The 18,507-nt window shown below is 39.7% G+C and overlaps 1 protein-coding gene across 1 annotated transcript in view; it reads left to right on the forward strand.

Annotated features, from left to right (window-relative positions):
* Nucleotides 1-18,507, forward strand: part of LOC138003964 (tyrosine kinase receptor Cad96Ca-like) — a 78,267-nt gene that overhangs the window by 29,819 nt on the left and 29,941 nt on the right. The window contains exon 3 of the mRNA XM_068850298.1: nt 7,595-7,734. Coding sequence (XP_068706399.1) covers nt 7,632-7,734 — 103 coding nt within the window. The 5' untranslated portion in view covers nt 7,595-7,631. The remainder of the gene's footprint in view (nt 1-7,594; nt 7,735-18,507) is intronic.

The following is an 18,507-nucleotide window of genomic DNA, read 5'->3' on the forward strand; positions in this document are numbered from 1 at the left end:
TGTCCAGAATGATCAATCGTCATGCGCCATTAAAGGAGAAGACTTTGATGGCTAGGCCAAGGGTGCCTTGGTACAACACTGATATAGATAACGCTAAACGAATACGAAGGAAAGCTGAGCGAAGATGGAGAAAAACCAAATTGTTGTCAGATCTGATTATCTTTAAGTCTAAGAAAAACCACGTGACTTATCTCATGAATCAGGCTAGACAAGTGTTTTATACTAAGTTTATAGATGAGAATAGTGTTGTCCTCGCGAGAACGAGAATAGTGTCGTTCCTTGCGAGAACGGATGAGTTATCTTTTCCTGACTATCATGAAAAAATGGCCCTGGCTAATGACATCAATGATTTTTTTGTACGTAAGATTACCAGAATCCGTGCAGACATTGATGCTACTGACGTGGATGATACAGTACCCACTGAATCAGGAGTAGGAGATCTTTGCACATGTTTATCTTTAAGCTCCTTCTACCCTCTTACTGAAAGTGATGTAAGTGCTCTCATCAAGAAGTCAGCTAAGAAGTCTTGCCTAATGGACCCTATGCCAACATCACTGGTCGTTGGTTGTCTCGATGTTCTCCTTCCTGTCATCATGCGCATAGTGAATTCATCGCTGTCCTCAGGCTACTTCCCGGCTTAGTGGAAGGAAGCCCTTGTGTGTCCTCTCTTAAAGAAGGCTGGCCTTGGTCCGGTATTCAAGAACTTACGACCCGTGAGTAATCTTGAATTTCTATCAAAACTGACAGAGCGCGCTGTATTTGACCAAACATACAATCGAATGATGGATCTTGGCCTACATCCTCTGTTTCAGTCTGCATGTAGAAAAGGAGATTCAGGTGCAGGTCGTTCTGCTGGACTAACAACGGGTTGAGGATTAGTAAGGGCAACTGGTTCCATTACAGGTATCTGCTTTGGTGGCTGTGTCAGTTCTTCTTTTGACTGAGATGCCCCTGGTTCAGGATCCATGAACCTTTTCACATGGCCAACATTCCTCTTTAGCAGGGTTTCACCACGCTCAATGATCACCAGATCTCCTCTCTTGGAAACTACGCTATACGGTTCCGGATCATACGTTGCAGACAACTTGTTCTGTTTCTGCTTCATTAATAGCACCTTGTCTCCTTCTGACACATCAGAGTCAGCATCTCTCTTGTTTGCGCTTTCAGCAGCTCGCTGTTTCCGTCCAGCATCCTGATCTCGTGCCTGCTGATCTGTGGTATCAGATCTCTCCTCCTCCTCCTCGTCAGAACTTTCAAACTCGGGCATCTTGGTTCGGATCGTCCTTCCATACAAAAGCTCTGCAGAGCTGATACCAGTCGTAGTGTGTGGTGTCGACCTGTAGGCCAGAAGATATTTCTGTAACTCTCTTTGCCACGGTTTTCCTTCAGTATGAGCCACGCGCATTGCTATAAGCAGTGACTTGTCCTGCCGTTCTACCTCCCCGTTTGCTCTAGGCCATAAATAGTCCTCTTATGCTTGATTCCCAGCTCATCCAGGAATTCCTCCATCTAATGGCTTACTAAGTTTGATCCATTGTTTGTCCGCAGTGTCTCAGGGATTCCATGATGGGTGAAATGCTTCTCAAGGCACTTGATGATGCTACTGCTAGATGTGTTCCGTACTACATCCACCTCTATCTATCTACTGTCATAATCAACAGTGACAAGAAGGTTCTCTCCTGTTGGTAGTGGACCCATCGGGTCTATTGTAAGGTCTCTCCATGGCTTGGAGGGCATGGTTGTTGTTTTAACCAGCGGTGTAGTGGTAACAGGAGTCACAGCCTGACATCCAAGGCACTTCTTGCAATGTCTTTCCACCACAGAATTCATTTTTGGCCACCACACTTTACTTCGGGGACGATCTTTTGTCTTCACAATCCCCTGATGCGCCTCATGTGCTGACTCTAGAACCCTCTCACGCAGGCTCAATATCACAATGATCCGCATACCTCTCATAACCAGTCTTCCGATCACTGCAATTTCATCACGTAGCAACTTGTAGGGGTTTGGAGCAGTGGACCTGTTCCCTGTCTTTCAACACTTGCGGATGGTTGTGAGTTCCTCATCCTCAGCGGACGCTCTCTCTATCTCTCTGGTTGTCATCGCACGTGGGGTTGCACTGATTGCCAGCATTCTCACATATTCTTCCTTTACGTTATTACACTGTGATGAAGCGGATATCTTCGTCAAACGACTTAGACAGTCAGCAATGTTCTGGCCTGAGTGTACATATCGCACTGTGTACTTGAAAGGCATTAAACGCAGTACCCATCTCTCAACCCTGGCCGATAGTTTGGACTTTGGTCCATAGATAACCTCCAAAGCTTTACAGTCAGGAACAAGCTGAAATGACTCTAGCCCTAATAGATAAAGACTGAACCTCTCACAACCCCAAACAACTGCCAATGCCTCTTTTTCTGTTTGGCTATAGCGACTTTCAACCTCGCTTAAGCTGCGGCTGGCAAATGCAACTGCTCTCTTCACTCCCTGCTGCTCTTGTACAAGGATAGCCCCAGCTCCAACTGGGCTCGCGTCAGTGACCACCTCCGTCGGAGCATTTTTGTCATAAAAAGCCATCATTGATGCCTCCACCAATTGCCTCTTCAATGCCTCAAACGCTTCGTTTTCCTCCTTGCCCCACTTCCATTTGGTGTCCTGTCGTGTCAATTTCCGTAGTGGTTCCGCTGCGGTTGCAAAATTTGGTAGGAGCCTTGAGCTGAAGGTGATGAGGCCCAGAAAACTCCTCAGCTCAGCAACATTAGTGGGGGGCTCTGTTTCACGAACAGCTCTGACCTTTTCCTCCGTTGGTCCCACGCCCTGCTTATTTAAAAGTAGTGCCATAAAGACAATCTGATTCATTTCAATCTTGCACGTATCCTTGTTGAGGGTCAAGTTCCTCTCTTGCAAACGGTGTAGCAATGTCATAAGATTTCTGTCATGCTCCTCTGTCGTTTTCCCGTGAACAGCAATGTCATCAGCTATATTGGTGGCCCCAGGGCAGTCAGCAATTGTCTGCCTTTCAATGTTCTGATACTGTTCAGGAGCACTGTTCACACCAAAACCCAGCCTCTTGTAACGAAACAGTGAATCACCAGCTGAAAATGTCGTGATATCCCTGGATGCTTCTTCGAGCTCAATTTGATGAAAACCCATGTTCATCTCTAGCTTGGTGAAAACTGTGCTTCCATTCATTTCTTCCAACACCTCGTCCACTGTGGTAATGGGTTACGTCTCCCTTTGAATGGCCTCATTTACGCACCTCATGACAACACATATCCGCACTTCATCTTTGTTTGGCTTGGGAACGAATACAGCAGGGATGACCCAGGTTGTGGGGCCTGACACTTTTTCGATGATGTCAAGATGAAGTAACTCTTCAATCTTCTGCTGGACTTATCTTTTAATGGGTAGGGTACCCGCCTCGGTTTCTGCGCTACTGGTGTAACTTCGCAATCAATGTGTAGCTTCAGTTGGTAACCAGACAGCTTGCCCACTCCAGAGAACACCTTTGGAAAACGGTCCGCAATACTTTCAATGTCACTGTCAACAGAATAAACTGTTGTCATACTCGCTAGTTCTGGTCCAACTTTGAGCACTTGTAGGCACAGCTGAGCTACCTAAAAGACACCGTCCTTCTCCTTGGGTAACAAGAACAGTCTCCGTCACCGTCTGCCCATGACATTCAAAAGTAGCCTCAAATTTGCCAACAACCGGTGAACACCCATTTCCATAGACACGAAGATTCCTCTCTTCTCGTTGCAATTTTGTTTTAAGGCCACTCCTTACAAGGCTGTGAAAGTCCCGCTCACCAATTACAGTAAACTGTACCCCAGAATCAACAAGCATCTTAGTAGCGGTACCATTGGTCTTCACTGCTACAATGTTATCTTCACATGCTGTTTTCCCACTGAAGTTTACTGGGAAGGCGAAAGGTTCATCTCCACTATCATATTCTACTTAATTAATTTGCTGTCTGGACCTTAGCGGTGGTTTGCACCTAACACTGCTTTTCCGCTGACTACTACTCCCACTAACTCTCCCACCACTGTCGCTCTGCTTTCCATCCGCCTCGTGCCTACCTCATATTGCCCAGTTCCCCTTCCTACCACACTTTGCACAATTACCCCTCGCAGTGCACACCTTGTCACGCGCAAAATGCCCTGGCCTCCCACATGCATAGCACTTGTGTGTGGCTTGCCCGCCTGATGTTTCTTTACTTTCTCTGTGCTGTAGCAAATTCACGCTCGACTTTCCTTCCCCTCCAGCAAGTACGTGCCGTTTCCCATGCTCTGGCTCTACTTAAAGCTGCTGCAAGCTGTATGTTGGGCACCTCGAATAGCTTGGTCCGTAATTCTTGAGACCACACTTTCTCGAGCAACTGGTCTCTCACAGCGAATTCGAGTTCCTCATCTCCATAGCCACAGTGCCTTGCTTGTTTCCTAAGTCGAAGGACGAATGAGTCCACATCTTCGCCAGGTTCTTGGTGTAACTAACGCAGAACGTGTCTTTCATAGGCGGCGTTCTTCTGAAAATGAAAATGAGTATTCAATGCTCTTACCGCTTGCTGATAAACGTCATCCGCTTGGCCTTCGGGAAGGGGAACGATTACCAAGTTTTCGAAGATATCTTGCACTCCAGTACCGGCCCGATAAAGCATCTCGTTTCTCTTTCTCGCGGGGTTTTGCAAATTTGCTTTCCCTTCGGCAATGTACGTGAACCCTCATAGCCAAACACGCCATCGTTCGCTCAACTCCGACTTCGGCCCTGAAATATCCATCGGTGGAATAGGATTTACCGCCATAATGCTAGAAAAGAACTTTTTCTAAATCCTCGTCGCCAATGTAATGTCTGTACTCCAGACTGTTCCACGATGTGAACAGATTACACTCCAGAAAACACACTCACGTTTTCAGTCCGCCATCTTGACTTTATTGACTACCCACAATACACTAAAGGCAAAGGTTACACAGAACCAGTTTTGCATTGTTTTCCAAAAGTTAATGTACACTGACGCCTTTGCTTTCTCATTGGTCAATCATGACATCATCTCTAACTCATTGGCTCCGCAATAGTTCGCCATTGTTTGTTTACTTTTAAATTTGCGATATGACCCGGATAGTTGGGAGGAATCGTAACAGAAGCACAGAACACGCATCTCTCTTCCAACCGCATTAAACATTCATACCAGATTATTTAAGATCCCACATATACCTATATCTTGAATTATGCCAAGTGGCCACCATTTTGAATTATTTCGCCCAAGCATCTGTCACATACTACTTATTCCAAACTAAAAATATCGTCATGGTATAATATGTTTATTAATATTATAATTATCATCATCATCATCATCATCATCATCATCATCATCATCATCATCATCATTATTATTATTATTATTATTATTATTATTATTATTATTGTCCACTAAACAAAATATCGCGTTTCTGATTGGTCAATGGCGACTGCATAAATAACTTATAGAGTGCAAAGGAGGTTATAGAATGCATTACGGAAATTGCTATAGTCTAGAAACAAGTAATGGACTGATTTTGTTACGTAAATAAGAAATAAAAAGTCGTGTAAAGGTGCTCATGAATTTCGTGATTTATGGGCACGATTGATAATTTGAAAGTTCTCAAAACTTGCACTAGTCGTACTACACGAGTTGCAAGTGTAAAGTGAACAAAACTAATGTCAAAGAAAAATCTAATTTTCTTATCAAATTTTTTGAGTTCATGACTTTCTCGAGTTATCCACAAGAGTGTTTATCTGTTTTAATGATAATGTATATCAAGGAGATGATGACCATATTAGGAAACATGAGTCACAATGACGACAACGGAAAGAAATACGCCACAAGTGTGCATATTTAATAAGTAAAAACAATAGATTATAAGAAGAAAGGGAGTAATGATACACGCACTTATCTCGACAATTTGAGCAATTGTCTGTTATGTAATATAAAAAAAAAACAGCAACAGTGTTTTATCGGGTTTAAAACACGAGGCGTAGCCGAGTGTTTTTATACCCGATAAACGCTGCTGCGATTTTTTGAACGGCTTCAAAAACATTCCCCAGAAAGCGTTTCCCTTGGGAGTCCGAACAAAGGTCCAAATAGAGCTCTTTACAGCTGTGTGCTTAGTTACCTGGCCTTTAAATGAAATTGAGGCTAGTGTTAACCTTGTTATGATACAGAACCCCCTCCTTTTCTTATGTTAATGATGTTGTTGTCATGCTAATTAGTAAGAACTTACATAAGAAAAGCAGTGAGGTTTTTATCAAAACAAAGTCAACTCCAGCCTCGCTTTGATTCATAGGCCAGGGAACTAAGCACACAACTGTAAAATGGTATATTGTGAGGGTAAGATATCAGCATACAAGACCTTATAAGCGGCATGGTAATTTAAAGCATGTTTGTTTTTTCCCTTCAGTCCTTATTATTTGTTGCCGATGGTTGAATGAGGTTGGTTAAAAATCCTGCGTAAGAGAAAGTTCATAGAATTGAAAACTGCCGATGAAGGGAAAGCACTTTTGGAAAAATCCGTTCCAAAATCAACACGATATGTCACAAAGTGGTCTTTTAATATTTCGCACAGTGGCAAAATGCAGGGCTGAACAAACAAGCAGTGAACGAAGAAGCAGAGTTCGAACATGGTCAACATGACGGCAGAGTCGTTGAATTTTTGGGTTGACAAAATTTGTTGAAGAAGTTTGGAAGGAATATCCAAGTAGTATCCACCCAGAAGTTTGTAATGGCTGAAATTTCGATGAAAATGATTTGGGCTATTCATAAAGATTGATTGCAGATTGCACTCCGCACTCCCCTGAAACTAAAATCCAAGCCGCCACCGGGCTTTTCAGAATGATTATAGATTACCAGGTGAAGAGGTTCATACACGTGACGTTTTATCGATGTTTAGATAGGCTGTTAGCCTCATGAATTATTGATGAGTTTTTAAAAGACGCCTGAAAAATTCGGGTGGTTCCAACAGGATTCGAGCCCATTACCTCTGCGATGCCGGTTCAATGCTCCACCAACTAAGCTATGAAGCCACTCAGTTGAGAACATGCTCATGCGTTCCCATTATAGGACTCGATGAAAGAAATGTATGTATTCTACAAATGTAGATATGTCTAATATATACATTTCCTACAATAGATTTTCTCTGTCTACACGTGCGTTTCAGTTTTACTACAAAACGGTAACGCGAAATGACTAAATGCAAATTAACGTTTTGTGGAGATCCTGAACACCGGAAGGTAACGTTTTCGTATTTCGTCTTCTCTTAAGGGCCGTTGATATCCGTTTCATTTCCCCTATTTACAAAAGCTTAGGATTAATGTTAGGGTTTTTGTTATTAGGCGAGGGTGCGGTTTACTGGTTAGATCTACTTCTGACGTAGATTTGGGGAAGGACATTTTGTAATGTTTATTGCCATATTTTCCTGAGATAGGTGATGTAAAGCTATGGAAAACGGCTGGGGACACTTCTTAGCATTTATTATTTAGAACGCATATCCGATTATCATGTCATCCTGGACAAATCTTAAACTGCTTCAATGTGTCTGTATGTGTTATATTTATTTTTTAGGAACGATGATTTGCAGGCAGATTTATTAATCTCAGTCATGATAAATGCCAATACGACGACAAAATCTGAAGCTGTTGGCCGCTTGATCGAAGGGCTTCGTCCATCAAAAGTCTTAGGAATAACTTCCATATTTGTCGTAGGTGAGTGTTGAGTCATATTTTTTTAAAATTTGCTAGATAGTCAATCAATGAATCAACTAAATTATGGAGACAGTACAAATTTCAACATTTAATTGGTTTTGTTCATATGCAAATCCTATCCAAACAAACTATTATAAGAATTAAATGCTGGTAAAGTAGCGATAACATCTAATCAACATTCGGTGACTGGTGATCAGACCAGTTACCATCTACGTAATAGTGCTACAGATCTGACACTTCCTAAACCGATGAGAGAGTGGGCTGGCCCTCCGGCCAATACGGCGCGTCCCCTGGGTGGCTGATAGGGGAACTCCCTGATCATCCTGGAGGTAGTCCAAAGGTGGATTGCTGAAGGGTAAGTTGGGGTATCTGTGGAATGACCAATACACAGGCGCGGACCAAGAGGGACCCAGTGGGCGGGAGCATAACCGGCTTACCCTCTCGTCAGGGAACATAAATATGATGTGCGAAGGAGCTGGGGCCCCGCTGGCTGCAGTATGTATGACCCACCAGCGTGTGGATATGCTCTGCTGCTCAGCAACCCCAGTGTGAACTATGGGTTAAATAGTCAGGCAGACCGGGTTTGTTAGCTGGGCAAAGGCAACGGTTTAGGAGATGGATGCTCCAAACTCAAAACCTCCACATTGTCCGGCCGGCAGAGGGCTAACTATTCACTCCGGTGCTATTTACATGTTACCGAAATGAGCATTACTGATCATTATGACTTGCTGAGACCATTTCTCCGTGGTACGCCATGTATGACAGGCGCTGTTGAAGGCCAAGAGGAAGACACCGTCCTGAAGAGGAAGTTGCTTCGGCAACGAAGTTCGGCTTCGAAGTTCGGCTTCGAAGTTGGGCTGTTCGAATCATGAGACAGACAGGAAAGTTAAAAGAGCTGTGCGATAAAGCCTCCAGGTATAGGCTGGACATAGTGGGTGTCCAAGAAGTTAGATGGGCCGGCCAAGGCAAGCTAAGGACAACTGGTGGAATGTCATTCATTTATTCTGGGAGGGTATCTGAAGACCACGGCTCGGTTGTTGGCCTCTTGCTTTCTCCAGCAGCTGCAAGAGCTCTTGTGAGCTATCAGTGCATTTCAGATCGCCTACTTACCACAAGAATCAACTGTAGAGTCATCCGAATGACTATCATTGTTTGTTACGCACCAACCGATTTTGCAGAGGCAGTGGAGAAAGATCAATTTTACCAATCCTTTGAAGATGTGCTACAGAGGGCTCACGCACATGATCTGCAGGTAGTCTTTGGAGATTTCAATGCACGTGTTGCTCAAATGAGAAAAAGCTTTCAGCTGTTTCTTGGTCCTCATGCTCTTACCCGGTCCCTCGAATAAAAATGGGAGGGGGCCTTTTAGATACATGTGCTTCTAATAACCTTGTCATTGGAGGAAGCCTGTTCCCGCACAGGTTGATTCAAAACTACACTTGGACCAGTAATGCCGGCACACGTCCAAGAGCTCAATTAGATCGTGTGGTCATCAACAGATGGTGGCGAAGTTCTTTGCTTGATTGCCGCACGTGTAGGGGAGCAGACATTGGAAGTGACCACGAGCTTCTTGTTGCCAAACTAAGAATCAAGCTGGCCAGTGCAAACAGGCCAAAGGTAACTAGCATATTAGATGTGGAAAAACTGAAAGACGAAAACTACCTGAAGGAATACCGGGAGGAAGTGTCCAGAAGGTTCACCGACATAGACATGGCACGATGTTCTATGGAAGAGGGCCGGCGATCTTGGTGGGATGCGGTTAAGGGTGCGGCAGAGAATACTATTGGTCCAAGAATGAAGAGACATAGAGCCTGGATATCTAAGACTACTGAGTCCCTGGTGCTGGAAAGAAAGAAAGCCAACGCTTCGAATGACCAGTTTGCAAGTATGAGTCGGCTTGAGAAATATCGTACTTTAGATAGGCAGGTGAAAGACAGTGCAAGGAACGACAAGCAGAAGTGGATGGATGCCATTGGTGCTGATATGGAGACGGAGGCTCAGAGAGGGGAACATCGGCAACTGTATCAGTTGGTAAAGCGGCTGTCTGGAAAATTCCCTGCAGATGCGCCAGGGGGAGGATGGTACACCTCTCGGAGACAGGGAAGAAGGGAAGGCACGATGGGCAAGCTATTTTCAAGACCTTTTTAACCTTCCCCTACCCCAGAGGAGGCTTTATAGAAATTGGCCGTATTGGGGATCTTCTTGAGCTTTCACTAAATCCTCCCACCAGAGTAGAGGTAGAGAAAGGTATTCACAAGCCTAAGAACAATAAAGCCCGGGGCCTAAACTGGATTGTAACGGAGATGATAAAACCAGCTCCAACGGAAGTAACATCAAGCCTGCATCACTACGGGTGCTGTAGTCGGTAAAAATCACACTCATCATCATAGGGCTACAAACGCACGATTTGCGATCAAAGGGCTACAAAACCACGATTTGCGATCAAAGGGCTACAAACGCATTTGCGATTAAGGGGCTACAAAACCACAAAGATTATCCAATCGAGCCCCAAAGGGGGCATAATTGCATAAAATACTAAAATTAGTCAAAATGTATTGTCAATTCTTTAATCAACTTACGTTTTTTTTCACTGATCTGTTCAAGAGCAGCTTCTTTATCATTGACACCATATCTAGCCATCGTCTTGTATCGCTTACCAAATATTACATTGTCGTAATACAGATACTTGTCATTTACATTATCCTTTATTTTTATTTTGTCATCCAATTTAGCAATACGCTCCTCTAACTGTTTTTGATTTTCTATTTCTACTTTAAATTGAACTTTTTTTGGTTTCAGAGGATTTGCTTTTACATTCAACAGAGTTTCACCACATTTTGCAGCATAATCTTGAATATAGGCATTTTCTATTTTTTCCAAACTTTTTTTGTCATTTGTTGGTGCTTTGACAACAAGTTCAATCACAGGCTTTTTCTTCCTGTATTTATATATTTGGCTTTTGGGGTCTTTCAGGTGTCGATTTAATCGTGTTTCAAGCTCCTCGCATGTTGATCCAATGTAAACCTTATCATCAACAAGCACCTTATATATTTTGCCTTCAGAATACAGACTGTTGAATTTGGCATTGGTTAATTCTAAAAATGGCATTTTACGTTCTACATATTTATTGTTTAATTCAGCGTTGTTAAGATGTATGTATTCGAATTTGGTGGTTCTGCTCAAAGCTGTGTACAATAGTTTTTTATCCATTTTTTTAACATCATAGATATTGTAAGGTTCATTGATATCTGCTCCTTGGCATTTATGGGATGTTACACAAAAACTTGGAATGAAACACCTGGAAAACATTTTGTAATCAAACTCTTCTCCATTTATCCAAAAACAATCTTCTGTTACACTTTCAACTAAAAATTCCATTGTATTGAATATTTTGCGTTCTTTTATGTTGTCTGTGGCAATAACAGGCATTCCAGCACATACTTTGTATTCTTCTTTCTTGTCATTATACATAAACTCAACTGTGACGTATTCTTTGCCTTCTACAAACTTGTCGCAACATTGTGTATTGACTTTGATTCTAGTTTTGTTCAAGTAACATATATTTTTAAACAACTGTTCATCAATGACACAGAAGTTTTTAGATATTTTACCCTTTTTCAAGAAACCATCAAGCACAATATGTGTTTTTTTGTCATAGCGACATGATTCCTCAATGTATTTTAATGTCACATTGCGGGGACACATCTGTCTGACAGATGCTGATTTGAGATAGTCATAAGATATACTGCTGCCCGATTCAACAGGAGAGCATTGATTGGGATCACCAAACATAAAAACTTTTACACCATACAACAAGAAGGCTTTGTAAATAAGTGTTATCCATTTGTTTGGTACCATTGAAAATTCTTCAATAAACACAGTTTTGTCTTTCAAACTCTTGAGATTTGTCTCTACAGAACAGTTCCATTCATGAAAATAAGAATCAAATGTATAACAGATATCATCACCATCATATTCCATTTTTTTCAATCTATCTTTGACATTCTGGACAGCTTTGTTTGTAAAGCTGAATACAATTGGCTCATCAGCTTTCATTACCATTTTACACAATTTAGTTGTTTTGCCACTTCCTGCTTGACCATTGTACATACACCCTTCACCTTTTTCCACTTTGTAAGATTCATAATCCATGTTTTCTCTGTAATGGCGTTCAAAATAGCAAAGTGGGCTGTCTGTAACATAACCTTTACCTATATTTTTAATGTTAAACTCAACATCCTTTTTATTCCTCAGCGCAACTTTGGGATTTGTGATAAATATACCATCTGTATTAAAAGCATATAACGCACTTTTATCGCCATAGCATTTACGAATGAGCTCTAAACACTTCAATATTGCTTGGGAAACAACAAATCTGTTCACACTTGTATTGTCAGAAAACATGCGCTCACATTTCTGTTCTTTGATCAAATAAATCTCGTTATAGCTGTCAATTACAATATTACGCCCTTCTTTGATACCCTGAGTCCAACAAGCCATTGCTGTATCATATTCAACACATGTAAAACCCGTATTTGTTCTGTTGTATTTTCTTCCAAGATCGCCAATGAAACTGTTTGCCAATCGTTTGGTTTTGCTTTCTGGAAATGTTTCGAATACATATTTTAAAAACGGCTTAAATGTATCGGGCTTTAGAGCTTTCTTGGAAACAATTTTGTATTTGATCTGTTCAACAGACATATTCAGTTCATCAACCAAATATGACACTAAAGCGTTGCTGTAAAAACCAGCTTCAATTAACAATGGTGTCCCATAATTATGCAACACCATTTCTTCGATGTAAAATTCTCCACATTGTCTCAAATCGCTTTTGCAATAAAATGGCTCTACAACATCATGAATACTGTAGACTGGTATTGGCATAGCATTGTTCAATAAAACATTTGGATACGATTTAGATATGTCTATGTTGACAACATCATCGGGAATGTCTTCTGTTGTGCACCATTGCAATGCTCTTGGATAAAAATCGTCAAGCATATCACGTGTATGCACATTGTATGTTGATTGCGGTAAATAACCACACAATTGTTTAAACAGAGCTGAAGCCAAACCCGTGTAAGTTTGATTAACCCACATAAAGTCATGAGTTTTATACAAACCATACAAATAATCACAAATGGATTTTCTGATGTCATATTCGTCGTTCAAGAGAAACATGTTGTTCCTGTGATCTATGAAACCATCCAGTACCCCATTGTTGTTCCAATGCATGTATTCCACATAATAACAAGTAGAATTAATATACGCATCGATTGCTTGCATCATTTTAACATCTTCGGGCAAAACAATAATGTTGTCTTTTTTGTCTAATTCATAAATATCGTCAAATTTATCCAGTTTATACACAAATTCGTGATTTCTAGACCATTTCATGTCTGTCATGTGTTTTAACAAGTTATCGCAGCCCCCTTGGTTTGCTTTGGCAGCTGTAAGTTTCAATTTTTCGTCTGTAATAGGATAACAATGATGGTCTTTGACAATGTAAACAAGTGAAACGTCGATATTGTGCTTTCTCGTATGTGATTTGAATTTCCTGTATGTGCTATCATATGCATGTATTGACACATTCGAATGGCAATTCTTGGCCCAATCAATCAGTTCTTTTGTCGTCATACGTGGGGGATCGGCGCAATATTTGAAGATCTCATTTTTTAATTTTTTATAATCATATGTTTTAAAACCATTTTTGCCACGAACTTGATCCCAAACATAATCAATCACGCAACTATTTGAACCATATGATTTTGGTTTTCTTTGACCACTTAACAAATATGATTCTAACTTTAAACCAGCCATGAAATGATGAGCAAAAAATTGTGGATCATGTGTCACTACTCTACCACCTATTTCTGTAATGACTTCAGCTGATAAAGGTGTGAAATTGTTGGTCAATAATGTGTACAAGAAGAATTTATACATGTCTTCAAGGCTTAATTTTGGAACAACAACCATGAATGGACCAAAAGTTTTATTTATTATTTTATCTGTGACTTCGTTTTCAAAAGTGACAAACACCGTCACAGAAACACGCATTCGTCTGCCTCCAATACTGTCTAAACGTTGTTCAAACAGTAATGCAAATGGTGATTGTTTATTTGTGTAAGGACCAGCCATTTTCATTTCTTGTTTTCTGTAACGTTTCAGTGAAACTCTGATTTTTTCGTATATTAATTTTTCATTCATGCTACTATTACTTGAGATAATATTTTGCATTACTATATATTTATCTATAGGTAATATTTCTTTAAGTCAAATTATGGTGCGTTTGAAGTTTAACACATACTTAGTGTATGCATTGAACTTGTAAGAAAAATAAATTAACTGCTGTTTTCATGTTCATCATAAATATAACCTGTATTATAAGTGAATGAATTTTTGAAATGTTTTTTTGTCTTCAAATGGCAATGTTTACCAGCTAGTGTGTAGTTTTTACCATTGTTGCATATTTTGCAATACCACTCTTTATGCAACATGTAAGCATTTTTATTTCGTCTTCTCTCTTCAGGAGTATAAAATCTGGGGCGCCCGACTGGTCTTCGTTCTTCCATATAATATACCTATATATATTTTTTTATATGTTTTTTCTGATACCACTTTTTCTATCCAAACCAAGTCTGCAGTAAAACTCATCTTTTTCATTTTCACTGTCTGATTCTGATTCAGGTTCATCTGGTTTGTATTTACTGTAAGCTTGTGCTATGTCTTGCAACATGTCGTCATCAATGTCAATTGGTCTCATGACATAGCTGTTTATTCCGTCTGTCACTTTGACCATCAACGTTTCATTGGCATACACCAATTTAAGTTTAACTGGCGGACAAATGACAGACAATACATTTGAATCAATTAAATCTTCCAAAAAATCTTTCAATGAAGGATCGCTGATCACACAAGAAATAAAAGCATTGAATTTTGACTCTGGGTTCATATATATTTGATTTAGACAATCTTTTATGTATTTTGAATCAATTTTAATGGTTCTAAAAAATCACTATGTCTTTTAAACAAATGAAACAAAAAATCCATTTTGGTTTCTATATCATGCAACAACTTTTTCACTTCATCTTTTGGTCCTCCTGTTTGTAATACTTTCAGCAACAATGGAAGACCTTTCTTGTGCACATAATGCATGTATGGCGCGTTTTTAACAACGATTTCACAAATCACTTCTGTTACAATGTTTCTGATCAACATCGTTTCAACTATTTCAGTTCCTTTGAAGCTCATATATATCTATTATGTTTTTTACTTTTTAAATGCACGGATTTGCTTCTTTTCATTACAAACTTTTGACAAGTAATACAATACCATCTGTTTGGTAAATTTGTGGTTGGTGCATCTTCGTCTTCTGGTTCATCTGGTTCAAAATTCAGCAAATAGTTGAAAGACACTAATAGTGTTCCTTCCCTTTTGTTTTTTGCCTGAATTAACCACGGATAAAGTATTTCATGTTTTTTACGGTTTTTGACATGCCAATCAAACGCTTTAGCTATTTCACCATATTGGATTTTATATCCTGGAAAGCAGATGGCCATCTTATCTTTGACTTTGTTCATGTCTTCTAAAAAAGAATGCCATATTATCAACTTATATCTTTGTGAATCATTCATACTATGTATTTAGAAATTATATTTATGTAGATTCGTCCACGTCCGATGTCTCAGATTCCTCCGTACTGCTGCAGCTTTCTTCTGATATACTCTCTTGCGATGGTTCCCAATCGGAATCCGAACCGGAGTCTTGATCGCTCTCATAATAGAAACCAAACTTTTCTTCATTTTCAAACTTGTCCATATAATATAAGTATATATTTTTATTTTTTTATAAGTATTTATGCGCGTTTGTTTCACCACAATTCATATGTTTTCAATGTCTTTCAATGGTACCCAACTGTTGAATTCATCACTGTATCCCTTCCATTTTACCAAAGCTTGTTTCTTCTTATAGTCCCTCCGAATTACTTTATCAATACGAAAAATATCCTGCTTCGCTTTTAATAATTCAGGTTCATAAAAACTCCCTTGAATGTCTTCACCTCTGAGATCTTTTAGTTTGTATGTTATTGGATTAGTGTATTGGATCTTATCAACTGTAAACACTTCTTCAGTCCAATTTGGTGTATAACCCTTGTCGAACACATTCCGTTTATACTTAGATATTCGAACCTTATCACCAACCTTGAATTTCGGTTTTTGTTTTGATGTTTCTGTATCACCATATAGATTGAAGTAAACGGTTCCTTCATTCCTTTTATCAGATGCTTCAACGGGTGTCATCTTTATGCTTGAATGTTTTGTATTATTATACTGTTTCACTAGTTTGGGTAGCATATCGAGATACATTGTATTACCTTGAACAGTGAACTGTTTCCACATTTTGGACTTGATTGTTCTATTCCACCTTTCAACCACCGAGGATTTCTCCTCATTTTCAGTGGAGTACATATGTATCCCATTTTTCTCTAATAAGTCTTTCAAGTGTTTGTTATAGAACTCCTTTCCCTTGTCAACCCATAAATACTGTGGTTTTCTACCTTCCTTGAATATTGTTTTAAATGCTTCAGTGACAGATTCACCTTTCTTATCCTTCAATGGGACAATCCAACCGTATTTGCTGAAAACATCAATAACCATGAGAAGATACCGATAACCTTTATTCCATTTGCTAAACTGTTGCATTTCAACTAGATCACTTGCCCATATTTCATCAATATGATTTACGATTACACGCCGCCGAGTAAAGTTGCGTCTTATAGATGCATGTAATTCATCTGCTAATTTTTCTTGCCAGTTACCCGACGGCTTTTTCCGTTTTTTGAAACTCCAAGACCTAGTTTCTGCTTTGTATTGATAACATTTCTTGCCAACCAATGCCCCCATTGTCTTTCATTATACGGTACGTTGTCTAAAGCTTGAACCATTTTCCTATCTGCTTTGTTTTTACATTTCCTGTCATCCTTGCATACTGAATAATCAACGTCGTGCTGCATTGCTATTGCATCAGTTCTTCCAGTTGGCATATCATATATTTCTAATATTTGACCAGTTTTGGGGTCATACTTCAGTTGATTTTCCAAATCATTGTAAGGTCCTGTGTAATGATGCCCAGGAAGCGTCCATCCGCTTTTTGGTTTTGGCAATTTACCAATAGCTTTGTGAATATCAAGAGCACCGCCGTCTAGATCTTTCCTATTGGTTGTGTATTTCTTTTTGGGTCTTATTTTTGTTGACAATTGATTGAGAGCTTCTGATCCCACTTTATGAAGTAGAGGATTCATTTTTCTCAAACCATAATCGATTGCTTTTTTCTGCAATTTTGGGTCTCTCATTAATTCGGAACCATAATATCTACCCATTTCAACGGCTTTTTTGCCAAGATAAGGTACTCCTTTAGTTAAAAATAATTCTGTTCCTGTATTAGCAATATCACTGAGTAAGCCCGCTCCCAACGGGCTGTTTAGTTTCCCTGTTGTTTGACAAATTTGGTCTTTGTAATGCCACATTCAGCACAAGTGCAAAAGAACATCAGTCTACCATTTTTAGCTGTTTTGTAACCTGAAGGTTCAACACATTCGGTCACTTTCTTTTGTTTAACACAATATGATTTCATAATATATATAAGTTAGATATTTCTGAAATAATGTTGGATAAATCTCTCATTTTTCATTGTATCATTTATGTCGAACACTTGTAATAAATCATAATACGAATTACCCTTATTCATTTCATTTAGAAAGTATAAACAGAAATACCCACAAGTTGTTGTTTGTATGTTTTGTATCTGATTGTTTTGATGTAACAAAGTGAGATTTTTCTTTTTGGCATGATTTACGATCTCTTGAAATGGGGGCATACCAAAACTATCGAAATAATTTATCACATTGTCTTTGACATATGTTGCAACCCAATGACTTCCGCTCATATAAGCTGGTTCTAGATTGTAGATGAATAACGCCTGTTTATGGTTATGTGGAACATTTTCGTCTCTTGACAGTACATCATTGATTGGTATATTCAAATATTTGCACCATTTCATTAGATCGTGGTTGGATATAGGTATGTTTTTATGAAATTTTGGTTTTACAATATGTCTCCTATGATTGGGATTGAATTGAATGGACTGTTTTTTCCCAATAGTAACCCTTTTCCTTTTTTGGTTGAGGATGTTTTTTTTTTTCTACCATTACCAGTCACATATGGCGGATAACTGTAAAATGGAGGGGGGGCTCCAATTCTAGGTGATCCTTCACCATGCAATCTTGGTCTACCTACCCTCGGTGCTCCTCTTCCCGTTAGCTTTTTGACAAGATTCAAAGCCAAAGGTATTCCAATGCTAGCCAACAGAGTTCCGAGAAATCCACCTGATTGTGTTTTAGTAGGTGTTATATGCACACCAGAACCTGTTTGAGCCGCATTCATTATGTCTCTTTGCTGTTTGGTTGTAAACATATTCAGATATGGCATCAGTCGATTGATTGCATTGAAAGGTATCATCATGGGTAATGGCATAGCGCCACCTTTTTGACCAGATCCTAACAATTTTTTAGCTCCGGCTTCTGCTAAACCACCAAGAGCACTCAACCCAAGGGTTTTACCAATTGCTGGAAGAGCTCTCATACCAAGTGACAATACGGTGCTCAAAAGACTTCCGCCTACTTGTTTTCTGATATTGGTCTTAGCAAGCTTAATGTCCATTCCTTTGTTCAATTGTCGATTTTTTTGCAATCTTTTTTTCACCATTGCTGGAACA

Source organism: Montipora foliosa, chromosome 5 (assembly GCF_036669935.1).
Source record: "Montipora foliosa isolate CH-2021 chromosome 5, ASM3666993v2, whole genome shotgun sequence".
NCBI classification, from domain to species: Eukaryota; Metazoa; Cnidaria; class Anthozoa; order Scleractinia; family Acroporidae; genus Montipora; species Montipora foliosa.